Source organism: Callorhinus ursinus, unplaced genomic scaffold (assembly GCF_003265705.2).
Source record: "Callorhinus ursinus isolate GAN/ISIS: 27379988/994484 unplaced genomic scaffold, GSC_fseal_2.0 scaffold26, whole genome shotgun sequence".
NCBI classification, from domain to species: Eukaryota; Metazoa; Chordata; class Mammalia; order Carnivora; family Otariidae; genus Callorhinus; species Callorhinus ursinus.
The window spans coordinates 11,976,508-11,998,404 of NW_027397088.1; the positions used below are offsets into that span (position 1 = coordinate 11,976,508).

At 42.0% G+C, this 21,897-nt stretch overlaps 1 protein-coding gene across 3 annotated transcripts in view; it reads right to left on the reverse strand.

The window, feature by feature from the left end:
- Window positions 1-21,897, reverse strand: part of NEDD9 (neural precursor cell expressed, developmentally down-regulated 9) — a 178,298-nt gene that overhangs the window by 97,454 nt on the left and 58,947 nt on the right. For 2 of the 3 annotated variants that reach the window (XM_025890953.2, XM_073877574.1), the window contains exons 2-3: window positions 14,394-14,579; window positions 12,894-13,004 (exon numbers count right to left, since the gene is read on the reverse strand). In XM_025890953.2, coding sequence (XP_025746738.1) covers window positions 12,894-13,004; window positions 14,394-14,405 — 123 coding nt within the window. In that variant the 5' untranslated portion in view covers window positions 14,406-14,579. The remainder of the gene's footprint in view (window positions 1-12,893; window positions 13,005-14,393; window positions 14,580-21,897) is intronic. The other variant, XM_025890955.2, reaches the window with a different exon arrangement.

A 21,897-nucleotide genomic window follows, 5' to 3' on the forward strand; every position in this document is an offset into this window, starting at 1 on the left:
TGGAGTCAGCTTTTACTCTTTTCTTATTCCATGGCATGAAACTCTTACTCTACATCTAATTTTTAATGTTATGTTCCAAACATTTGTTTCTTACCTCTTTCATCTCTCTCACTCTAGTCTAAGCCATGAATATCTATCTTTCTCCTTACGGGAGCAGCATCTCTTCCTGGCTCCTTCTGCTTCTTCTCTGGCCACTCGACAGTCTGTCCTGAGCACATCAGTGCAAGTGAGCATTCTAAAAGAAGTCAGACCTTGTGAATCCCCTGCTCAAAACCCTGTAGTGGTTTCCTGTGTCACTTAGAACACATACACTCCAAAGTCATTATGCTGGCCTCCAATGCCCCATATGTATTGGCCCCTAGACTGCTCTCCAACTAACTCTTTACTGCGACCATATGGGCTTCTTAATTTTCCTCCAACATGCCAAGTAAAATGACCTTCACACTTACCACTCCCCATTCTGGAATGTTCTTGCGCCAGCTAGCGTCATGTCACATCATTCACTTTCTTTAGGCCTCTGCTGAACTGTCACCGCCTCCAAAAGAACTTCCTTTACCACGACCTAAACTAGCATTCCTTTTCATTCTTGTCTCTTTACTCTGCTTTATTTTGATTCTCGCAATTCACCACTCCTTGACCATAGATTACATATGTGTTTACTGCTTATTATCTGTCTCTCTGACTTGCATATGAACTCTGTGGGAGCAGGGATTTCATTTTGCTCACTGCTGGGTCTTCTGTGCTTAAAACAACATCTGGCACTGGTAAGATTTGCTGGATGAATGAATGGTTCAAATACCACCATCCCCCTTATGATATAGCAGGGAGCTGAAGTAGAATCTTAGGTTACAGAGAAGGAAGAAGGGCTGTTAGGATTAGAACGCAAACCTTGACTCTTCTGGTCCGGGGCTCTTTCTATTACTTTATGCTGTCAAATATATATGTGAATAAACTCATGATTATTTGTTCTTCAAACGTAATTTGCAATTTTATAGGGAACAAAGCCATCAAGTATAGAAATGGGTCTCCAGTTAGGCAACTTGTGTGAGCAAGCTTGAAGGGAGATTGTGTGTGTGTGTGTCTGTGTGTACGGGTGTGGAAGGTAGTGCTGGGAGGTGATAAAAGGTGCACAGGGCCTTCCTGGGTTTGGAAATCATATCACACCATAAAACCAGTCAATATGTACCCTGGACACTTCTTTGCCCTATAGCAAGGGCCATGGGTTGAGTAGATGCATCTTCACGAGGGAGTCAGCTTTCTAAGGATTTGGCAAGCAATAAGAGAAAATGATTCATATAACCTTTTCCAGACTTTTAGATCTCAAAGTGGGTAGAAGAGAGATTAAGGAAGCCAATAGTAAACCTAAATGTGGGAGATTTGCCTATCATGTTGAGATCTTGCATGGATGTGTCTGATGCAGACTCTCAAATATGACATCCGAGGAGTAGAATGGGGAGTTGTGTTTAGTATCAGGGTCAGGTCTTTTAAGAACAAACCTCCTACCAGCAAATTTAGGTCAGCCTGTGATATTCAAATCAGATGAGAAGCATACGTGAAGGTGTTAACCAAGTAGCCTAGTTTGTTATATAAGCTAATAATTAAATCTACCCTTTATCAGTTACAGATGCCATGTTAAGTGCCACTAATGATAAAACCAATACCCACTGCTAACATTTATTTGTTGCTTATCACATGACAAGAATATTTCTAGTGTTTAATAAGCTCATTTGACCCCCATGAGGACCCTCGTGAGGGAGGCACTAGTATTTTCTACATTTTGCTGATCAAAAAGCTGAATTCTAGAGAGATTGTGAATTCCCTAAGATTGCTCAGCTGTAAGTGGTGGAGCTGGGATTTGAACTCAGGCAATCTGAATGATAGCCTGTGCTATATTAAATTGAATACTGTGCTCTCTCATCTAATGCTTAAAATTCTAGGAAATAGGTACTATCATCCCCTCTTTATAGTTCCTGCATTGTATTGCTGTAAAACAATACTGGGGCTTAAGCCTCTAGTGCCTTTAGCTTGTCAATCTTGAATAAACTGGTCATCCTCCTTGATGGTTTGTGACTGAGAAATGTTTATAGTTCTCTATGCACTGAAAGCTATAAAACATTGCTGAAGAAAATTAAAGAAGATCTAAGTAAGTGGAGAGATAGAATGTGTCCATGAATCAGAACCCTCAATATTGGTAAGATGTCAGTTCTCTGCAGATTGATTTATAGATTCAGCACCATCCCAATCAAAATCTCAGTAAGCTTTTTTGTAGAAATTGACAAATTGATTCTAAACTTCATATGGAAACACAAAGGACCTAAAATAGCAAAGGCAAAACAAAACAAAATTAAGAAAGAGAAAAAAATCTTATAAAAGAAGAACAAAATTTGAAGACTCGACTTACTAGAAAGCTACGCAAATCAAGACAGTGTGGTATTGGCTTAAAGATAGATCAAGGGAACAGAAACAACATATGTGGACAACTGATTTTTGACAAAGGTATAAGGATAATTTAGTGGGGAAACATGTTCCTTCCAACAAATGGTGTTGGTGCAATTGGATATCCAGATATAAAATAATGAACTTCAATCCATACCTTCCATCATATAAATATGAACTCAAAATGGGTCAGAGATTAATGTAAAACCTAAAACTGTAAAACTTTTAGAAGAAAATATAGGAGAAAAATGTGACCTTGGATTAGGCAAAGATTTTTTAGCTATCACACTAAAAAGCATAATCCATAAAAGAAAAAATTAATAAATAGGACTTCACTAAAATTAAAAATGTCTACTCTTCCAAAGACTATGTTATTAGAATGAAAAGTCAAGCTAGAGACTGGAAGAAAATATTCACAGTACATACATCCGACAAAGTAATTGTATCTAGAATAGATAAGAAACTCTCCACACTCAATCATAAGAAAACAACCCAATAAAAGAATGGACAAAATATACAAATAGTCATTTTTTTAAAGAAGACTTACAGATGTCGAATAAGCACATGAAAAGATGCTAAATAAAGCCATGGGAAGATATCACTGTCCACCTATTTGGATGGCTAAAATTAATAGAAAAATCCAACCATACTTAGTGCTGGCAGGGATGTGGAGGAACTGGAATGCTCATGTACTACTGATGGACACATAAAATGGTACAACCACTTTGGAAAACAGTTTGTCAGTTTCTTAGAAAGTTAGGCATACATCTACCATATGACCTACCCGTCCATCCTAGGAATTTATCCAAGAGAAAAGAAAGCAGATGTCTGTACTAAAACTTTTATGCAAATGTTCATAGTACTTTATTTCTAATTGCTCCAAACCCAGAATAACGCAAGTAACTATCAACAGGTGAATGGATAAACACACTGTGGTCCATTCACACAAAGGAATACTAATCAGCAACAGTGAAAAGAGATGAACTATTGATACACACCACAACATGGATGAATATCAAAATAATTATGCTGGGTAAAAGAAGCCAGGAGAAAAAAAAAAAAGGGTACATACTGTATGTTTCATTTATATACATTTCTAGGAATTGTAAACTAACATATAATGGCAGAAAGCAGATTGATGGTTTCCTGGGGATGGGATGGGAGTTGGAAGGGGCAGAATGTGGGATTATAAAGGAGCATGAGAAAACTTTTGGGAATCATGGATATGTTCATTATCTTGGTTGTGGTGATGGTTTTATAGGTGTATACGTATGTCAACATTATCAGAACTCTCACTTTAAATATGTGTAGTTTATTGTAGGCCAATTATACTCAATAAAGTTGCTAAAAAAAACCCCAAGTAGTTAATGTCTATGAACATAGGATTATATGTGTATGACAAGCCAGTGTGAGGGCACAAGAGTATACAAACCCTTCCCTAGGTAACCAGGAGACAGACAGACAGACAGACAGACACACATGCACACACACTAATCAAAAAACTTGTAGAGACTAGGGATAATGCTCTCAAGTTCATAGGCCATATTCTTTATTCCCTTCATCCCCGCCCTCTATGTGCAGTTTTATATATTCCTGAGGTTTTGTAGTAAAGCCTTCTGAATTTATTTTCACTTCAAAAGGCTTTGTATGAAATCTAATGCCTTGAGTGCATAGGATTCCAGACAGAATTGTAGGGTGGGGAGTGGAGAAGGGACAGGGGTAAGATCCTAACCTATCACCCAGCAAGTGAGAGGTGCCACCTAACTTCTCAGCTTCTGGAAGCTGAATTTTGTAATGAGCTGTCAACGTATTTATCACCTAACAATTACTGCAATTGGATAAGGTGTGAAAAAACCTGGAAAACATTACTCTGTCAACTACCTGGTATCTTTGGTGAAGCTGTCTGTGGCGGGGTCCCAGATACAACTGAAAATCAGCACACAGCCTGTTAAAACGGTTTAGGTTCTTTCCATCCCTTTATTCTGCAGGCTGCTCCTGGCTTACAGTATAGCAATTGTTTTTCAGATCACTAAAGGCACTAATATGATTAGAACATCCTGATCTTGACTTTATATATGGTTCAGTCAGAATGGCATGGGGCCGGTTCAACTACAGTTCAAGAAGTGCAGAGTGAAGCCTAAGCTGTTGCTAGGTAACAGTACTGTGCCCAGGTGCACTCCATAAGGTGGTATTTACCTTGAAGAAGAGATCACGGTCTAAGGTCCGTCAAGTTAATAAAAGTGATTTTGTTGGCATGCTTAAGGTGGAACCAGCTCACAGCATCAGACACAATTACAAGTAATTTAAAATAGTAAATACAACTGGCAGATAGACTGGAAAGCATTGAGGCAGCTCTGTCATGAGGAGCCACATTATCTCAGGGTTGCTTGATGTCCGCAGAATCAGAAAAAAAGGTTTGGATTTCACCATTTTAAGATCAAATTCTAGACCATTTGACCTTAGAATGTTACTGTCAATGTCTTGAGGATTGTTGCTCATAACAGAGATTGTCTCATCAAGGAACCCATCATGCTTTGGCCAACAGTGCCAAGATCATGTCTTCTTTAGATTCTTCCATGCTGATGGACTGTACCATCCAGAGGGCCTCTATGACCCTCTGGTTCTTTTTACTGAATTTTGGCCAATCAGCTCCTTTCATTCACATAGTCTTCCTCCAAACGGGCATAATGCAGCCACTTAGTTTTCTGCTTACTAACTTATAATCACATGTACACCCTCCTCATTACTGTACCCCCAGATCAGTGGGGCTTAGGTTTGAGATGCTTTCACACACTTTTATTTTATATATAGATGGATGTTTTCTTGGATTCCTTCTACAACTGGCTAATTATATCCATTCTGTTTTACTAGTTTGTATACATTTTACTAGCTTAACTCTGAGAGTGGCCTTATTTCCAAGTTTTTTGGAGATACCTAATCAGCCTGCCTCTCTTGCTCACCATGCTGACCATTGATTTGAGTCCAAGATTTGCCATAAACTAGCATGTGATTCAGCAAATCCATTCATCTCAGGTCTTCAATATGACTGTTAATAACTTGGGCACAATATATTCCCCAACGCACAAAGATGAAAATTTTTTTGGAAGGGGGAGCACTGAGCATGAAAAACTGAGAATGAGGTAGAAAGATTAAAAACTAAAGGCACATGTAATTACCTTCTGTGCTATTTTTAATACCTGATCTGTAAATCTAGGAAATGCCATTGTGTTTTGGTTGAATGAATAATATAATTTGGCACTCACTCTAAAAATCTAATTCTATTATTATTTTTAAGATTTATTTATTTGTTTGAAAGAGAAAGAGAAGAGAGAGCATGTGAGCGGGGGCAGGGGCAGAGGGAGAGGAAGAGAATCTCAAGCGGACTCCCTGCTGAGCATAGAGCTGGATGAGGGTCTTGATCTCACAACCTTGAGATCATGACCTGAGCCGAAATTAAGAGGCAGATGTTTAACTGACTGAGCCACCCAGGTGCCCCAAATTCCATTATTATTATTATTATTGTTATTTGATTTTATGTGATAAAGAAATGTTTAGATTAAATCAGCACCTTAATTTCCAGTCAAGTGACAGATTATTATTTTTATTTCTTTTCCCTCCCTAAAACTGAGAAAACTAATATGCATCTTTTAATGACTCAGTGTCAGAGTGAAAATTTGAAAATTCAGGCAAAAAAATCCAGATATATAATCTTTGTGACGGTAAAGTCAGAATTAAAAAAAAAATAGGTATGTAACTGTGTTTTCAGTAGACATTGATCTAGATGGTCAAATGTGTGGCAAAGATTCATCCAGATTCCCACACAGTTTTTTCCACTAGTGTTCTCAACCTGTCAAGGAGACCATCCTTGCCTGCGCCCATTTCCTTATTCTTATTTTCTGGAAGTCTCTGTTTCTTCTCACATTTGAACTCAACGGTGAGGAGGACAATCTTTCAAGATGTATTTTCCATGAGCCAATGTGATGGTTGCAAACCAGGCTGACACCATCCAGAATTTCCCTCCTTATCAACTATCTCCACCCTATAAGCTCTCTTGACAGAATCAAGCACAATATGCAAGCCTTAATAGGTGACTTTTGGCCTCTGAATGAAGCATTACAGGGTATTCTGTCTCTATTTTTCTTGACTTTCCACAAAGTAATTTTATATCCTTAGGAGCCAAGAAGCATTTCCCATAATTAAGGTTTGCTACTGGGACTTGCTCCTTAAAACCTTCATCTGTCCAGCTCTCAGACTGAGAGGACTACACCGGAATTGTGGGGTTTGGAGCAGGTTGGTCATAGTCCTCCTCACCCTGGAGTCCTGGATAGAAAGTTCTAGAAACAATGCTTCAACTGTATCTTGAGCTCTTATGAGACTTTTTATACATTAATTGGAATTACTAGGAATGGGCAAGAGGCCTTTTGGCCAGCATTGAACTGAGCTGTCCTGTAGCTCTGTGTAACTGGTGTTCTCTGGGTCTCAGTTGCTTCAGCTGAAAAACACTTGAAGGGACTGAAAGCAAGGGGCATCTAAGGACTCTCTGAGAAAAACACTATTAGCATCTTTGTACTTGTCAACATTTCTCAGCCTTCTTTGGGTCAGTGGAATGCTGGTTGACCAATTCTCCACTTTCCTGGCTTGCTTGCCTAAATGTCCCGTACCTTCTCTCTTTTTATCTACACTGCTGGAAGTGAAGGACCCTGAGATGGTGGGGCCACATGGTGGAAGAAGCCCAGATGCCTGAGGAAAGCTGCCCGAGAGAGCCAATGACTGTCACAGGAGTGCGAACGAAACTGTATTGTGCTACAACGCCAATATTATAGGGCTTACTCATTGCCGCAGCTCACCGCAATGTTACCCTGACTAATGCGTTCTTCCAGCCCTAAAGTTCTGTGTTTCTAAGAAATGGCAGAGTATAAGGCTGAGTCAGAAAGAGATTTGAACGCAAGAAAGAAGCACTAGATGTAAACCCACTGTTTAATTGGACATTGTACTCAAAGACGCTTCTCTAAGTGGGCCAAGGAGAAAGAGCAGGGGGCTCTGGGTAATACTTAAAGGTTAGGGGATGCACAGTTCCTTTAGTGTAATGATGACTATGTGTGTCACAAGGCCCTGGTCAAACCCAGAGGAATATTTTTTCAAAGAGAATAAAGGCAGTATGTGAGGAAATGAGGACAGAGACCCCCTTCATCTCTAAGAACTCAGAATAAGTCTAACGACAGAAAGAGCTCACCGATTCCTGTACTTGTGGTGTTAGTACAGAGACGGTGAGTATAGAGTCACCTTGGACTTCTCAGTGATTGTAATACTTTCGTTGTGCTGCTTCTAGATTTTTTTTTTTTTTTTTTTTTATTGTAAGGAAACTGACCGGGTCTGGGTGGCTGCTGATCATTTGGGGAAAAATAGACTGTTTCTCTCATGTTCTCAGTTTAATCCTTTTTCCGAATGGATTCCCACAGATAGTGTTTTCATCTTGACTTATTTTTACTGAGTGAAAGTACCATTTTCAAGAAACCCCTAAAGTTTCATATTTTAGAATAAGCGAGGCCTCTTTCTGTGGGAATAGAAAGCCACAGAAGATACTGGGAAACCACATGGCCCCACGTTAGATCAGGGGAAATCTGGTAAGGATGTGAAAGCCTGTCTCTGCTCAGGGGTCACTTTCCACGTTCCAACTCCTGTTTACTTTCTGGACCTCGGTCAGGTGTCTTTTCAACAGTAACATTTCTGCAGCGCAGCTGGGCTTTGTGATCCGTAATCAGACACAGAAAGACTTCAGCAATCCCATCCAGGGGAACTCAATTTTCCTTCATTTCAATGAGAAAGTTAAATCTCTGTCCAGATGGTGCTTCTTTGCAGGCCCAGCAGCTCTTACACCTGCAGGACACTTCATCTCTGAATATGCTTCCCATTTTCCAGACAAGCTCAGGGGATCTGCATCCCCCAATAAAATTCCTGTCTGCACTAAATTGCCTTGTAGTCGTGATTTATACTTCAATAAAACTACATCTTGAAAAGGAGAATGGGTTTGATTCTATAGCTGACATAATTTATGCATGTTTTCATGTTGGAATGCATAGTATTTATGCAACGGGAGAAGTCTACGGTATGTGTATACCTACATCCACAGAACTAATGACAATGAGGACAGCGGAAATGTCCCCAGGCATCTAAGCACTGGACCCCATTCCTATTGAGATGGCACCCACAGCCTCAAGCAGGGGGTCTCCAGATTCTCTGGATATCAGAAACCCCCATGGGGCTTGCTAAAATTATGCGTTCCTGGTCTTCACCTTAGATCTCCTGATTTAGATTCACAGTGAATGGGGTCCAGGAATCTGTTTTGAGAATCTTTGCTGGTGATTCCGAACACACCAGAATATGAAAAACATTTTCCTTCAGGTTAGGAGATCATACCTCTATTTCTGGTTTGCAATTAGTTACCACCAATGAACTATTTAAGGAAATTCATGCTTTTTTGAATGCCTTCTTTATGTCAGGCATTGTGCCCGACACTCTTTTTTTTTTTTTAAAGATTTTATTTATTTATTTGACAGAGAGAGATATATAGAGAGAGGGAACACAAGCAGGGGGAGTGGGAGAGGGAGAAGCAGGCTTCTTGCAGAGTGATGCGGGGCTAGATCCCAGAACCTCAGGATCATGACCTGAGCCGAAGGCTTAATGACGGAGCCACCCAGGCACCCCTGTGCCCGACACTCTTAAGTACATATTATTTAAAATTTTCCAGTGCTCTAACAAAGTTGGCACAATCATTCTCATTTTGCAGAAGAGAAGTTGGAGGTTCAGAGAGGGTAAAAAATATTAGTAAATACTGAGGCAGAGAGTTGAACCCAGATCTCTTTGGTTCCAACCAGCATACATTTCCCACGAAGCCACATTCCCTGACTATTCTGCTGGGCTTTTTCTATGCACCCAGAATTGGGCCAAATGTTTTAGGGTTCATAACGGGTCACCCTTTAATCTACTGAGAGATATTATGAGAATTTTTTTTAAATTTAATTTTATTATGTTATGTTAGTTACCATACATTACATCATTAGTTTTTGATGTAGTGTTCCATGATTCATTGTTTGCGTATAACATCCTGTGCTCCGTGCAGTACGTGCCCTCCTTAATACCCATCACCGGGCTACCCCAGTAATACCCCCCACCCCCCTCCCCTCTAAAACCCTCAGTTTGTTTCTCAGAATCCATAGTCTATTATGAGAAATTTCTTAAGGAGAGGATGAATCTTTGAGGAAGAGATGAATCTTTTCATTCACTTGGGAAAACTTCTGCTCCCTTTATACTGTGGACATGAAGTGCACTGACAGGAGACCCCATCTGAGACTGAGCAATCTCTGAAGATTGGGTGATGGGCCACTCTCAAATGAGTCCTCCTGAGATTGTCCTCAGCTGAAGAGAGCCTCTTCATGCATGTCATACCCCCCCCCACCACCACACACACACACAATGACTGGCCCGGAAAGGGGTATAAAGTCCTGGCGCCCTTACTTCCATTCCAGACAACTCTCCCCATGCATAGAAGGCTATGTGGTCAGCATGGGCCTTAACTATGTACTGTAGTCCAGCTCCCCTCCTGCCTCATCCTTCTGCCTTTGTTGCTTGTAGATATTCCCGAGAACACCTTCTGTAACCCCCTGCATACCAATCTCCGTCTCTCCAGAGTCTGCTTCTCTGGGAACTTGACCTGTGATGTTGTTAAATCGAATTTTCCTTGTGGATAAATTATGGTTATGTTTGGGCGGTGTCACGGGCTTATTTGTGTCCCCCTCCAAATCCATACACTCAAGTCCTAACCCACAGTATCTCAGAATGTTAGGAGTTGGTTTAGATATAGGGCCTTTAAAAGAGCATTCAAGGTAAGATGAGGTCACGTGGGTGGGCCCTAATCCAGTATGAGTGGTGTCCTAATATCAAGAAGAGATTAGGACACAGACACACACAGAGCAAAGAGCATGTGAGGACACAGTAAGAAGGCAACCATCTGCAAGCCTCAGGGGAAACCATACTGGCTGACACACCTTGATCTTGACCTCCCAGCCTCTAGAACTGTGAGAAGGTAAATGCCTGTTGTTTAAGCCATCAGCCTGCAGTCTCTGTCACGGCCGCCCCAGCACACTAACAAAAGCAGCTTTAGAGGTATTCTTCATTTCAGCCCCTATTCTTTCATCCTTACTCTCTAGGAATAACCTGGAAAGCTGAACAAGTTAAATTATCCATGAGGTGTACGGAGGAAAGGTAATAATTCTCAGGGCATAAAGTTTTCATATTCCCTAAAATAGGTCATATTTGTTTAAGGGCTGAGAAGAGAGCATGTGAATTCCTTCACTTTGTTGTAGCTCCCTTTTTAGGACATCACAAACCTATGGCAGGTGTAAATATACACTTTGATGACCACTTTGGACCTGCAGTGAACTTGTCTCTAATGGGGAAAAAAAGGACACAATTTGCAAGTCCTGTCAGTCAACACGTTTTGGCCATTTGTGAAGCAAGAGTCCGGTTGGATGTTCTTTCTTGAGATAAACCATCACAGACCATGTCCAACTGCCAGCTTCCTGCCTGAGTATAAAGGGGAGGAGGGAAGAATGCCAAAGAAAAGGTTTTTGCAGTTTAAAAGATTTTTTTTTCAGCGTTCTTATTTTTCTGAGCCAGCCCCATCATCAGTGATGCATTGGGAAATTACCTACCAGCTCTCTGACAGTAAAGCCAAATGAAACAACCCTGAATTGTCTACCAATTTCTGTGGTGTAAATACCGCTACCATGGCCACTGTTGAGTTACCTACGTGAACTCACTGGGAAGGACGAGCACAGTCAGCTCTGGGGAGCTGGAATTAGCTGCCTCCAACATACCACTGATTCCTACAGAATCGCAAAGGGAGGCTGCCCACTGCCCAGCCTCTCTGCAGCTCACGATGGCCCTCCGGGTGTGCACATGGACTCTCCGCCTTCCCTCCACGTTAATGTTTGCACAGGTAGCTTGGGGCTTGCTATCACTTGCTGAGTTGTTTGGTAAAGGGCTTGCTTTTAAGTGTATTTATAAGGTTAGCACAGGTTTCCCCAAAGGATGTTTCTGGCCCTGAGCTCACGGTGTCTTCATTGCAGCTCCCCAAACCAGGCAATCACAGCATCAGGGGCTCAGGAGAGCAACACAGTCCAGCCTGACCCAGATTCCTAAAGATTCAATCTCTCCCTCGGCCTTTTCTTACATACTGCTTCTTCCATCTTTTGCCTTGAGTGATTTCTTTGAGCTATGTAGACTTTATTTCCTATGTGTTGTAGGACTCTGAGTGTCACTGGAAGCCTCTATCGAGGGTTTAGAATATGCGAAACACAATTATAAGCAATTTGCATGCTTCATCATCACAACAACCCCTGCAAAGAGGTGCTCTTCTCACCCCATTTTATATATGAAGAAGCTGAAGCACAGAGAGGTTAAATAACTTGTTCAAGGTCCTACTACCTGTGAGGGTCAGGGCCAGGATTCAAATCAGGCAGCATTGCTTCAGGTCTGGATCTTTAACCAGCACGCTGCCCCCAAACAGCAGGAGGGATGTATCCCTAGAAACCATTGATGACAAAGAACCAATGCTCCTTTTTGCTGTTAGGTGATACTGATAATGGCCAATTTTTTCCATTCTATTTAGTCTAGTATGAAGTTACACACAAGTGTGTACGTGTGTGTGTGTAATATTGACATATAGTTCAATAATGACAAAAAAAAGAAAAAGAAAAACCCAAACAGAAGTGATGGAATTAATGATCCCAAGGACCCTTGGACTCTGAACATAGATGATTCTAAAGTAAATGAAAGATTTCAGGTGGTAGAATTGTCTGGTTTTCAGATCCAGAATACCGAAAGTTGAGAATCAACATGTATTTGAAATACCACAGTGCTAATGTTCATTGCAGGGACTCAAATGGAATGAAATATTGGCTTACATTCGAGAATGCTAAGGTTTTTTGTTTTTTTTTTTCTTTGTTTTTGTCTTAATTTAGTGAAACTGGCTGAGTAGGTCTAAATAAATGAGGAGAGACTATTTCTGTTTCACTCTTCATTAAGAAATTAACATTCATGCTGAGTGACTTGAGGAATCACAAATAAATGTAATATGCTCCAGTTTGAATTCTTACAGGAGTCCTCTCTTATCTGTGAAGCATACATTCCAAGACCCCCAGGGGATGCTGGAAATCGCAGAGAGTACTGCACCCTATATGCACTATGCTTTTTCTCATACGTACATGCCTGTGATAAAGTTTGATTTATAAATTACTCACAACAAGAGATTAACAAAAACAGGAATCCAATAGAACGATTATAACAATATACTGTAATAAAAGTTATGTGAATGTGGTCTCTCTCACTCCCAAAATACCTTGGTGTCCTGTGCTCACCCTTCTTCTTGTAATGGTATGAGATGGTCAAATGCTTACGTGAGATGCAGTGAGGTGAATGGCGCAGGCATTGTGACATAGGGTTAGGTGAGTGTCATCAGAAGGGGGATCATCTGCTTCCAGAACACAGTTGACCACGGGTAGCTGAAACTGTGTAGAGCGAAACCCTCGGTAAGGCGGGGACTACTGTCATTTGGTGTGGTTGAAGCTTCTAAAGTGTCCAGTTCTGTGACAGATTTTTGTCATGGGATCTGGGGACTAGGGGACTTTTAAGAGGTCATTATTTTAAAACACTGCAGTAATATAGCAATCTAGTTTTTTAAGACTTCCATGCAAATCCTTTTATTTGTCATTGAAATGTTTTAAAAAACATTTGTCATTTTGCTTAACTTATAGCCTTTCTCCCAGAAATGAAATATTGGGCCCTTTTTGGATTGACATGACTGTCCAGTTTCTTTCTTATTTGTACTGATGGTTTGTTCTCCATGTGATTACAGACAACAGATTATGGATCTCAGCATATAAGGGAATTAACCTTTCTTCTTCTTCTTCTTTTTTTTCTTAAGATTTATTTATTTATTTGAGAGGGAGAGAGAGAGCAAGGGGGGCAGGTAGAGGAAAAAGAGAATCTTAAGCAGACTCCAAACTGAGCACAAGAGCCCGACTTGGGGCTCTATCTCATGACGCTGAGATCACCACCTGAGCCAAAATCAAGAGTTGGGTGCTTAACTCACTGGGCCACCCAGGCACCACTTATACTTTCTTCTTTTGAGCACGAGTTACTTAAATATGCATTTTCTCATTTCATTTCATCCTCAGGACACTCTCCCTCTCTCCATTTTATAAATTCAGAGACAAAGATTAAAAAAAGTCAAGTAACTGGCTCATGGTTACTCAACTGCTAAGCATCAGAGTGATATAAATCCAGCTCTGCCGGACCGCCCAATGCCACCACACCACCCATGCCACTTGCTTCCATTACAAGTCAACTAACAGATGCATTACATATCAGTTCTTTGACTTAGCTTCCATAAAACCTTTAGAAAGCCTTGGTTAGATAGGAGAACGGACCATTTTAACCCCAACTGCCACCTCAGGCCAAGCTGACTTTCTTGCGGAACGGCTGAATGGAAAAGGAACAGTTTAATAATGATTGGCAGATGGAGAAATGAGGCACCAGGGAATTGGCTAATCTAACCTAGGGGATCGGCTTCTGAAGAGTTTGGTGAGTGTAACTTCCAGACTTGCTTGTGCACTAATTATACTAAGGGGAATATTCTACCTTTATCCCGGAAGATTGCTTCCCCTGAGATTGAATGGAAGAGGATTTCCTGTGAGCATCAGCGTATCCATCTCAAACGATTCACCTACCAGAGCAAAATCAGGTGGCCCAGAATCAGCCTTTTAATTCCAAATATTAGTTACCATCCCGAGTGAGGGTTGAATGCCATTTGGTTTATTGTTTCAAAGGAATGAGTCTGGGTTGAGCCGGACAAAAGAGAAAAGGATGAAATGGACGTTTTTCCCATCACTACTCACCATTGCCCACATTTTCCCAGGTGCTTCTCTCTGTTATGCCAAGGAATGTGGGAGCTCTCGATCTTGAAAAAGACAATTCCCGTCTTAGTCTGCTGACCGGCTTCTTTCTTTTCATAACTTGGCTTAAAGAATACACGATCTTCTCAGGCCAGTGTGTGACATTATGGAATTCACAGCTTCTTGAATCTGAAAAGAAGTTTAAGATGTGTAAGTGGGTGAACACTGACAGAGGCTGAGACACTTTTTATCACTTAAGGATGGCATCAGAGCACCTGGAAAAGCCAAATCCATAGTCCCATGAATGGAATCCATCTTTCATTCATTCATTCATTCATTCATTCAATCATGCCAGCAGGGACAGCATCTATGGTACCCTCACCCTGCGCTGACCTGGAATTGCAAAGATGCAGAAAATGTGGTCCTGTCCTCAATGACTCCACAGTCTAATAGGACAAACCAAAAAGACACAGTTCCATAAACTATTACAGGTCCTCTGATTAAATATGAAGTGGATCTGGGGAGGTCACAGAAGGAGGGAGAAGGTAAACTTTGGGTGGGGTCTTGAGTGTTGGGTAGGTATTTGCGAGGTGCTTCTTATTGGGGCAGAATGGGAGAAGTGAGCGATCCTTCATTATCTACAGTCTACAATTTTAGTCCTGTCATTGACTGTCATTGATTTAACTTGTTTTCCCACCCCTCCACCCGCTGCTTCTTTATCCCCCTTTTATGTTGTTGCTCTTATCATTTTGAAGCCACCAAATGTGCCTGAATTTACCTCTCATCAACGGCTCGAGAAGGACACTCTGCAGTCATATGCTTTTCTTGTTTCCCTAAGATGAGGAAAACTGGTGCTTTGGCAGTGTGGCTTTTAAATAGCTTAGATGCAAAGCCCAGAATTTTATTTTTCGGGAAAAAAAAAAAACCAGGACTGGGCTTTTGGTCGATTAGTACAGGCCAGCTTTTCACTTCCCTTTCATGATCTCACAGCTATATTCAGTTTTGGGATGGGGTGTGTGTGTGTGTGTGTGTGTGTGTGTGTGTGTGTGTGTGTGTGTATCCTCATGGACCATTGTTGAAATATATATTAGAAAAATCCTGATATTTAAACCACATGGGCTGCACAGACATCTCTTCATGAACCGGGAATCTGAATCTTTGTAAAAGGAAAGTGTTTTTCCTAACAAGAATGAGAAATCAAAACCAAATTGGTGTTTTAAAACGTGGAGCAGAAAAATAAGGATTGTGTCTGGCACATAGTAGAAGCTCAGCAAACTGTGTGATAAATTTATCCAGCTGCCCTTATGGGGAAGAGAGGTCTTCTTAGAACCGCTTTCCAAAGGGCAATTGGGAGTCGGTCTCCTTTCACTTCTGCTAGGATGGGAATAGCTTCCTGTAATTTCAGTTTGATAAACACAGTATTTAAAATCTTGGTCAAGATGGGGAGAAGGGGATTTTCCTCTGAGGCACTTGCAGTGGTTATAGGCAGGAGGACATGGGCCCATGACTCATTTGCTCTGCCTGAACCCGTCCATGCTCCCCCAAGTATCTGGGCCTTGCATGGTGGAGAAAACCAGCAGTGAGAGTTACTATTTCCAGAATTCAGTCCATTTCCCTATGAGGTATTCATGCCTTGAGGCATTTTAACTGCCCAAGGTGTCTGAGCTTAAAGGCAAAGCATTCAGAGCTGATTTGTCTATGGGGATCCCATAAACGACGGTACTAGGAATGATAGATGGGAGATAGATAGATAGATAGATAGATAGATAGATAGATAGATAGATGATAGATTTCATTAATTCTTTTTTTAAAGATTTTATTTATTTATTCATCAAAGACAGCGAGAGACAGAGGCAGAGGGAGAAACAGGCTCCCCATGGAGCAGGGAGCCCGATGCTGGACTTGATCCCAGGACCCTGGGATCATGATCTGAGCTGAAGGCAGATGCTTAACCTAAGACTGAGCCACCTAGGTGCCCCATTAATTCTTTATTGTGATATATAACACACATAGAAAAAACAAATGTAGAGCTGAATCAGTTGTCATAAATTGCCTTCCAGGTGAAGGCACAGCATACTACCAGGACCCCAGAAGTTTTTCAGCTTCCCTTCCAAAAACAGCCCCTTTCTTTAAAGGCAGTACTGCCTTGAGTCCCATGCAGGGGGCCCTATGTTGGGCCTTGTGCTTTTGGGCTTCTAGATTTCCTCCATTGATGTCCCTTTCCAAGGGGAGAGGAGTCCTTGAGGCCAAGAGGCCATGTCCCCCTAGAACCCATGTCTCCCTTTCTAAACCATGCACCAAATACCAGGACCTTGGGATTCCCTGTCCAGATGATTCTGAGTCCACTTCCAGATCTTCCCCGGCCTCTTCTTCAGGTCCACCTGCCCACGGGGTGGCCTAGGAGCAGATATTTGTAGGAGCTGTGGGTGAACATACATGGACACAAAGGCCCTTGAGGTATGGGATGGGGCAGAGGGTGGGAAGAGACGGTGGGAGTCTGGGGGCCTCCTCCTCTTGCGTCACACATTCCAGTCAGAAGCTCTAAGCAGTCCAAGAATTCTAGGGTCCAAACTGGCCTTGCAGGTTGCCATGAAGATATATTTGTCGAGGTAAGAGGATAAAACATCTTTTATTTAATATAGTGTTAGTTTAATTTACTTTAAAATATTTAGGCCTATGATTATGATAAGCTGTTCTCCATTTAACCCCAGAAATGTTAGGGGTGAGCCTGCTTAAAGGCAACTATCCTGACTATTATGGTAATCCCCTCCATGCCTTTCTTTATACTTTACCCCTTACATCTGCATTCCTATACGCTAGAGTCGCTTTTCCCTGTTTTTGAACTCTGAATAAATAGATCACACAGTATATATTCTTTTATGTTAAGTTCCTCCACCCAGGATTATGCTGTGAAATTCATCCATGTTGTTGCCAACAGCTATAGTTTACAATTTTTATTGCCATATAGTATTCCATTGTATTGATATCTACCCATTTTAATGTCGAGCAACAAGTGAGTTGTTTCCAGGATGAGGCCATTATGAATGATCCTGCTAGGGAGACCTTTATGCATTTCTGTTGTTCATATACCTAAGAATGGAATTTGCTGGATGATAGATACACATTTTTTCAACTTTACTGGAAAATACCAAATTGTTTTCCAGAGTGGTTGTATTAATTTATATTCTCACCAGCAGGGCCTGATACATCCCATAGCTCCTGACAATGTCTGGTATTTCTTTTTAGTTTTAACCATTCTGTGCTAGGAATATTCTAGTACACTACTCAAATTTTTTCTTTTTTTCCTCATGATTTGTGTCTGAAGATGCCGAAGTGATTCTAGGAACTTAGGAGTTTCAAATTGACTGCCACTAACATCAGTAGAAATATATACTAATAATAACATTATTATTTATAATAATAGCTATAGTTTTCATTTCAAAGATGGCAGCTAGGGGAAGATCTACAGTCTCGGAAGAGTCACAGTAATAAAATCCAAACCAACAGGGTTAGCCCATACAGCATTTTAAAATAACGCTGATTAGCAGACTGATCTGAGTGTGTGTGTATGTGTGTGTGTGAATCAACCCACTAGCTATGCAGTTGGTATTGACCTTTTCCTTTCATAGAGGTACGCGTGTCCCCAGGACATACTCTAACAGTTGTGGCAGCACTGGGCACAGATTGCTGAATTGCCTAGCTGGGGCCAGTTGGGGCCACCCTAGAGGAGGAAGATTAGCTGGGGGAGGCCATCAGCTTGCAGCTCATTAGCCACCACATCTGGCAACATCTCTTTCTCCAGGAGGCAGCAATAGCCATGTGCTCTGGTCAACAGAAAGCAAGGGACGAGCACAAGCCTGTTCTGCAGAAATGAGCATAACCTCCTCACTGCCCACCTTCTTCTTAGCCTACTTGGGTCCTTGAGCTTTCCCACTTCACCTTCCTCTTGCTAATAACCTCAACCTCCATGCGCCTTTGTCCTTTTAATGCACCCTCCCGGACAAAGCCCAGCTCTGAATGCACTCAACTATTTACTTTCTCTACATCAATCACCCAGCTGTGGAGCATTGCTGGAAAACCCACACACCCTGCAGATGGTGCCACTATATACTTATGGTCACTAGTGCCATCTTGGCCCTTGTTACGGTCAGGCAGACCCTCTCTGTTCCACTGGTTCACTCATTCTCCTATTTTCCCATTTTTCTGTTCTAATAATAGATCGTCTCCTGTAAGGATGCATTGGTGCCTACTCTAGACACGGCTGGCTGTTGTCCATGATGCACAGGCTTGTTTCAGACTTTCTCCACTCTCCTTAAGTCCCTGGTTTTAGTGCCAGCCCCTCTACTGAGCCGTACTTCCCAACTCCACTGTCAGCCCCAATAGGCAGTCTCTCCTCTTTCTTCATGAACCAAAGCTAGAGCCACCTCACACGGACTCCCTTGACTTCCCTCCTCATCTGCGGATTCATTTAGCATCCAGACTCATCCCTTTCTCCTTCCTGCCTCTTTGTGACAATAAAGGAAGTGTCTCCTCCGTGCCCAAGTGTATCCCTCTACCTGGTCTCAATGCCTACTCAGGGACATCTCTTCACATTCCTCTCTTCTCTCTCCTCACTTCTTCCCAGGAGTTGTCCAATAGACTCACGTTTCTCCCTTACAAACCTGGTATCAGGAGCTTCCTTAGCTCGGCCAAGAACCTCATCCAAGCAGGGCAAGAGGCAGTGGTAGGGGTTGGATTGTGTCCCCGCCCCCTCCAAGTTCTTATGTTAAAGTCCTAGCTCCCCGTATTTCAGAATGTGACCTTATTTGGAAATAGGGCCACTGAAGATGTAATCAGCTAAAATGAAGTCATACTCGCTCTGGGTCTCACTTTCCTCATTTGGGACACGGGAGTCATTGGATTGTCATTTTTGGGGTGGGCAGTTCCAAAATCTGTGGGAGCAGAGGTGGCAGATGGGAGAGGGAGGTTGCGGGGGGGTGGTTCTGAGCTTCGCACCTCTCCTTTGACCACAGCAGTTCCAGTTTTAAAAGTTTTACAATTTGGAACTCTTGGTAATATTTGGCTTAAAAAAATGCGTTTCACTGTTTAAAAAATAAAGTACAAAATTTAAATCTCCTGTCTTAGGGGATATCTCTGATCCTTTCTAACTGCAATAGACTATGATTATAAGATTTTGCAGGTGAAAGCATATGGGTTTGATGAACATATTGCACAAAATTTTCTCAAAAAAGCCCTATTTAATAAAAAATTTTTTTCTGTGAAGGAGATTTGATAAAAGACTGACTAATGCAATTTAATTTTTAAGCCCTTTAAAGATGCTCCTATAAAACATTCACAAATTAGAAAAGCAATTTTTCTTGGGGCACCATATGTTGGAATTTGGGGTTTAGAAAGATGCTTACTATCCACCTGGGGCTCTGAGACCATGTGCAAGTGAGTACTTGTACATGAACGGAGACCTTCCGATGATGAGCTCTTGAGGATAATCACTGTGGCTGCTCCATCTTTGTTTCCGCAGGACCTAGCTCAGTGCCTGGTACACAGCAGGTGCTCAGTAAGTCCTTACTGAATGAGACTCCCTGAAGGTCTGTGAGAATTCTTGGTGATAGGAAAGAAATAGAAGTTCTTTCTAAGGGAAGGGGTGGGTGGGGTGGAATCCACAAACACAGATTAAGAGGGGGCAGTGCTCTTGAGCAAGGCGTGGGTAAACCGGCACAGTTTCTGCTTGTGGGACAGTTATCTGTGGGATGGGATAAGCACAGTGGAGGAACACAGCTCTATGGCCTCCTCAGAATAGTCTGTCTAGGTTCCTGGTTTCCTGGCAAATCATTTCATTTCCTACACAGAGACCAGTGGACCACTGAGCCTACATTTTTCTTATTTCTCCCTGGATATTTCTTTAGTTGGTATCTGATCCTTATTTTTAAGGACCCCTAAGGGGATCCTTGATGGGAAAGGATCTGGGTAGCTAGTAGGATAAACCAGGTTCTCCAACCTTCTCTGTCTCCCAGTCTGCCATATGCAGCTGGCAATGGTCATGGCAGAAAGTGCCCTGGAAATCAGGAGACCTGGGTCCTAGTCCCAGGTATGTGACTTTGGTCAACTCAGCCATTTCTCAGTCCCAGTTTCATCTTGTGGAAGATGGAGGGTCAGACAAAATCATGTCCTCAATTCCATATCTCATATAGGTTATTACCTGGATATATAATTGGTGGGACACCTGTAAAGGCATTATTCACCAAAAATAGTGTCTTTCTTTCTTTGTCTCCATCTCTCAGTCTGTCTCTGACCCTGTCACACTTGGTGATGTTTCCACTTCCCTGTGACTTTGAGTTAAGGCCTTGGAGGCGATGCTGAAATTGCAGTGCTACTTAATTAGAAGGCCCAGAAGCTAAGCATTTATCGGTTGTGCACATCAGAGATGTTACGCTTTCACAACCTGGGGCGTGTCTTAAGGAATGGAGCCTGACCTAGATCAGATTTATGGTCAAAGGTGTCAGAAAGACCCTCATCAGGGGCTGGGCAATACTCCCCCAGAGGAGGAGAGCAGGAGAAGGAGGGGCAAAACAGGGGTTAAAGCCAGCAGGGTGCCCCTTTATGGTTCCACACTAAGGGCAGTTCCAGGCCTGGGACCACTGCACTCAGTGGCACACACTGGCTGTCCACTGTCTGGCCACCGACAGCCCCTGGAATAGAGACCTCTTGAAACTACACACTTACACGCTTACTAAGTTGTCTTCCATGGGAATTGTATTTCCCTGGGCTGTGGAGCCTGGCTAAGATGTTGCTTGCCAGCCAATAGAGGCCTTCTACCACACTGGGATTTTCACCATTTGTTTTGGTAGGTAACTAAGAAAGACAGAGTTAATTAAACCCTTCATAAAACCGTCCATCAGCCACCTGCTTGCAGAACAAAAAGTCAAATTCTTCGCTGTGCTTTGGCAGAAGGATTGTGTCCCTCAGCCTCTTCTTGGGCCCCATTCAAGATTCTAACCAGGTTACCTATGAAACTTCTTTTTCGTTATGGTATATATATTTTTCCATTTGTGTAAAAGCAGTAAATAAATACCACTGATCTGAATTTGTAGGGGATTTAATACCCTAATGCATCGGACACACCTGAATTTGGCTAAACATTCAAATTGGGTGGTTTGGCTCAATTGAAGCAGTTTAAATGTTGTTGGGGTATAGCTTTTCAACGGGCCTCGGTTCTTTCAGAATGATCACTGGAAAGGATTGGATTTAAGTGAGTTGGAAATTCTCAGGTATGTTTTAGAGATCTACAAAACAAGCCTTCCCTTTGTTAGAAATGGGTAGGACTCAGTTAAGAGAGTGAGATGAGCAGGGTTGTCTGTTCATCCAAGTGCACATCCAGACATGCACCCTGGGGGCATAGGAACGAAGCCATCCATGTTTAGGATGTTTTACAAACATCGAGATATTCCAAACGACAGCCAAAACCCTGACCAAGAAAAAGGGCATGGCAATAATCATGAAATAAGAGAGG